The sequence below is a fragment of the Asparagus officinalis genome, chromosome 6, assembly GCF_001876935.1.
Source record: "Asparagus officinalis chromosome 6, Aspof.V1, whole genome shotgun sequence".
Taxonomy (NCBI): domain Eukaryota; kingdom Viridiplantae; phylum Streptophyta; class Magnoliopsida; order Asparagales; family Asparagaceae; genus Asparagus; species Asparagus officinalis.
In genome coordinates, this window is record NC_033799.1 from 20,140,798 (window position 1) to 20,145,346 (window position 4,549).

A 4,549-nucleotide genomic window follows, 5' to 3' on the forward strand; every position below is an offset into this window, starting at 1 on the left:
AAGTGGAAGGGGTCTATCTGTTATAGCCTACAAAATCAACAAGTTCTAATCTCCATAGAGAAGCCATGTGTCTCACCCCTCGCCTAATTAGACGAATTGAGGCAAAGACAAATCACAGTACTCCCACGACTAATCCTATGGGCTAACAACTTACGTAGCCGAGTCCAAAGGCGGTACTTGTCAGCCACCTCACTCGACCGACCCTATGGGCCAACTACTTGCATAGCTGAGTCAGAAGGTAGCACTTATCGGCCACCTCACCTAATCGACCCTACGAGCAACCTGCACCCGACCTACTGTTTCTGCCGACAACTTGTGTAGCTGAGTCAAAAGGCGGCACTTATTGACCCTTGACCAAACAAAAAGAGAGACGACAGTTACTTCGCACCCCATGCTAGCCGGTTCCTCTCGCATTAACTATTCTGACAAAACTATCATTACTCTAGCCTCCATAGTCTTTATGACTCATCGGACCCAGTCAGCTCCAAGTACCTGTTGTCATTCTCTCATTAAATGGCCAAATGACTCACTTTCTTTCGCGGCTGACACCTGGAAGGTATATTTGGTGATTTAGCAACCTGATTGGACTCGACCGAAGTTACCTTCATACCCCTCTGATTTGGTATAAAAGGGAACTATGCTGCATGGGGTAGCTTCTTCTGCTTTTTAACAACTTTGAATAACTACGTATACAATTTCAACCGGATTTTCCCACTCAAGATCAAAATACTGAATTGATCGTCGGAGGAACATCTGGAGAACTCAACACCGCCCACTCACGAGTTTTTCATGTGCGGGAAAGAACAACGGACTTTAGAACCAGTCACTTGAAGGAGTTTGAGGATCCTAATCACTCTCATAACTCTAACATAAATCTCATGTTTGATAACTAGGCGTCAACAGAAACTACATATTTCTTTATGATTTCCAAAATATCAAAACTCAGTTGGTCTGTGCCTACCCCGTATCAAATAATTGGTTGAAGTTAATTTTTATATATAGGAATCACACAACTGTACTTGAAGTCGTAAGTACATCCCATTTTGAAGGACAAAATGCTTGTTTGTTAATTAGTTCTGAAAGATAACAACCCTATTGATTCAAATGAAAGTTGTAACAACAACGATGATGGTAAACTCATTTCGAGCCTCAAAAAGTCGTATAACTTTTAAGACCCTATGTCACTACAGCGGCAAGCTTCCGTCGCATCTCCGATCGGAATTTGGAGTTACATAAATAAATATTTTACAATGTACCTTGCCAACTCTTTAACATGGCACATAATACAAATAATAGAATACGCTATACCCCCCCCCATACGCCGATAAATTTGACCAGCTTCGTCCATAAATACCTTAAGTTCTCCGTCGCGCCATCTACATGAAATCCCCATGGCCTCTTCTCTTAACATCCTCCTCCTCGTCCTCATCTCCTTATCCACCACCATCCCCTTCGCATTTCAATCTCGCACTCCTCCCCAAAATGCAACACACCTCCACCTCTACTTCCACGAAATCAACGGCGGTCCAAATAGCACAACCACCCCCATCACACCCCTCAACTCATCTTCCTCAGGATTCGGAGGTGTAGTTGCTATCGATGATAAGCTCAGAAAAGGCCCCCAAGCCACATCGAAGCTCATCGGACGAGTCCAAGGGTTACTGGTTGCAGTATCACAAGAGGAGCTCGTATTTCTTATGAATACGAACTTTGTGTTTGTAGATGGGAAGTATACTGGGAGTAGTTTAGCTGTTTATGGAAGGGCTGTGTTTGCTTCCGAGACGAGGGAGTGGAGTATTATTGGAGGGACTGGACAGTTTAGGCTCGCTCGTGGTTACGTTGTCGGAAAGAAATTGAGTTCACCGGCGGCTACTCTTCTTATTGAGCTCGATATCTATGTCTTGTCCAAGAAGCGTAGGGTTTATATGTAGTTGTGCTCTAGTTTTCTTTTGTATGAATAAGGTAATTCCCCTAAATAAGAGGAGATATCGCAGGAGTTGTTAGCACGTTACCCATGTTTTTTTTTTCCTTTGTCTTTTTTTTTTCTCTTTCTTCGTTTTTTCCCCTGTTTTTGCCGATCACCGATGTGACTTTCACTTGAGCTAAATCAAAGGTGTTTGGTTAATCAACTTGATATTCAAGTAACATAACTTAATTTTTCTGGCCCAGCTCGGCCCGGCTAGAGGCCCAAACATATCTCGCAAGGGGCCAGCTAATAAAGACTATATTGTTATTTTCTTTTTTTCGATATATGCACCCCTAAATTAAAAGTATTTTTTAAGGGTAAATTACAGTAAATTCCCCATGAACTTTAGTGTTTGTAGTAAACCCCCATGAACTTTCAAAATCACACTAAACCCATGAATATTTTGTAATTGTAGAAAACGCCCATGAAGTTTCTTATTTGTGTAGATAACCCCCTATAAATTAGAACAAAAAAAAACAAAATAATAAGGCATTTTGAAAGTTCATGAATCATTAGTTTTATTTACCCCTATAAATTAGTTTTCTAAAAAATTTATTGCGGGTTTAATGTGATTTTGAAAGTACATTGGAGCATACCGCAAAAGACTGAAAGCTAAGGGGTTCTAAAGTAATTTACCCTATTTTTAACTTGTTTGACTCTTTCAATTTCGACCATCAATCTAAATTTTGGTTAAATTTTAAATTTTTTTGCCATCAAATTACCTTTGAACCCTTGTTTAAGTGATTTAACATCATCTAAAATAACCCCAAACCTTTTGATAGGGTCCAAATTGCAAATTCAAATTCGCTAGACTGTGTGCATGGTCTTAATTCTGACCGTAACTTTATCCAGAGAAGTCCAAATGATGCTCTAATCGAAGTGTTGGATTGATATTCGTGTCTAGTTTTATATAATTAGTCTCATGTTATATGGAGATTTGTGCAAAAAGATATAATTGGAATACCAACTATGGCTCGAATCTGGTCTGATTAACAGTCTTTTTAGTTTCCTAGGTTAATTATTAAGTCAACAGGTCTTCTTTTTTTTTCTCTCGATTCATGTATCTCCTATGCTTGAAGACTTGTTTCAAGCTTATAAATAGTTTTGAAATCTAAAGGATATGTCATGTTATGTTTTTATTAAAATTAAGCTATGTGCTTTTATCCTTGCTCTACATTTCTTTGGTGGATTCCATTGATTTTGAGTGTTTATCTGTGCCTCTAAAGTAGGGTCCTTAGAGTGATGAATCGTCACATCTTTCTAGAGTGATGATATTTACATTTCTAGATTGTTCAGCTAACCCCATTATTCGTCATTTATTATAATGTGGTGATATCTATATCTATATAGTGGTTGGCTTCCTTTACAAATTATCCATTCATTCACCTCATCCATATCGTAACAGTATCAAGGAATCAACAAACCGAATCAGTTATCTCGGCAACGGCGAGATAACCACTCTTTTCGAGATCACCGCAACGGGGCGATCTCAAGGAAGGAATTGGGACGTGTAGATCTGACGAGCTCCTCTTCTTTATGCTAACAAACTTGATCTGATCCCCTCCTCCTCCTCCTCTGAAATTCGTGCTCCTTCAGTCTTCAATCCGATAGGGCTTTGCCAACGCTCGAGAATTCCAGTCCCCAAAAAATTAAGGCCCTGGGCTATATTTATAGGCTTCGGGACCTCTGTTTTTGGATAAGAACGGCCGATTTCCTCTTATCCTCAGTTGAAACCACTTAACCACATTATCAGATTAGTTGGAATAAATCCAGATGGTTAACGATCGAAAAATAGCTCTAAACTGCCAAAAAAAGCTTTGCGGGTCTGCGGACACCCGTAGGTGTCTCGACCATGCTTTGGCCGAGACACCATGTGGTGTCTCGGCCATGCCTTGGCCGAGACACCATTTGGTGTCTTGGCCAAACTTTGGCCTGGACTTGGTTTTACGGTTCTAACTGTTTCCACCGTATCTTCATTGTTCGAACTCGGAATTACGTGATTCAAGATGCGTTAGAAAGCTAATGAGGAGATCTATAAGCTCTCATGGTTGAATCACATGTGGAATAAATAGGATACGAGGGGTGCTTCGCCTTTCGTAAGCGACGCGGGGCTCCCGATCAGCTCGTGTTTCCTTTATTATGTTGTTCTGTTGCTTTGTATGGTCCATCGACTCACTCTGTGCGTTTGTCATTATCAAATAAGTTTTTGTGACTTGAATAGAGACATTCGTCGTCTTCTCTCTGTCTTGAACCACATGTGGGGACCTATAGTCAATTTTTTACGCCTACAGATACCCCCTCCAAAGTGTTTCAGTCTCGTTTCTTTTATATATGAGCCTGAAATATTTTAGATATGATCGGTCCAACCTTCAGTCGGTGTAAAAGTACATGTAGTTAGCTTTGGTTCTTCACTCCTTTGATTTTTAGTCTATTCGATATTTTGACGAATAGTTAAAGTTCTCCCGACGCTGCGTTTATCGTCTGGCCGTCGTCGAAGTATGGAATCAAAACTGGTGAGTTGATTTTGGGTCGTATCGTCGAGTTGACTTTGAACTGACCATCTCCATCATGATATATTAACTT

The 4,549-nt window shown here is 40.3% G+C and overlaps 1 protein-coding gene across 1 annotated transcript; it reads left to right on the forward strand.

Moving 5' to 3' along the window:
* Positions 1,392-1,931, forward strand: LOC109845859 (dirigent protein 21-like). Its single transcript, XM_020415116.1, has one exon. It carries the CDS (start codon positions 1,392-1,394, stop codon positions 1,929-1,931), a length of 540 nt encoding a protein of 179 aa, XP_020270705.1.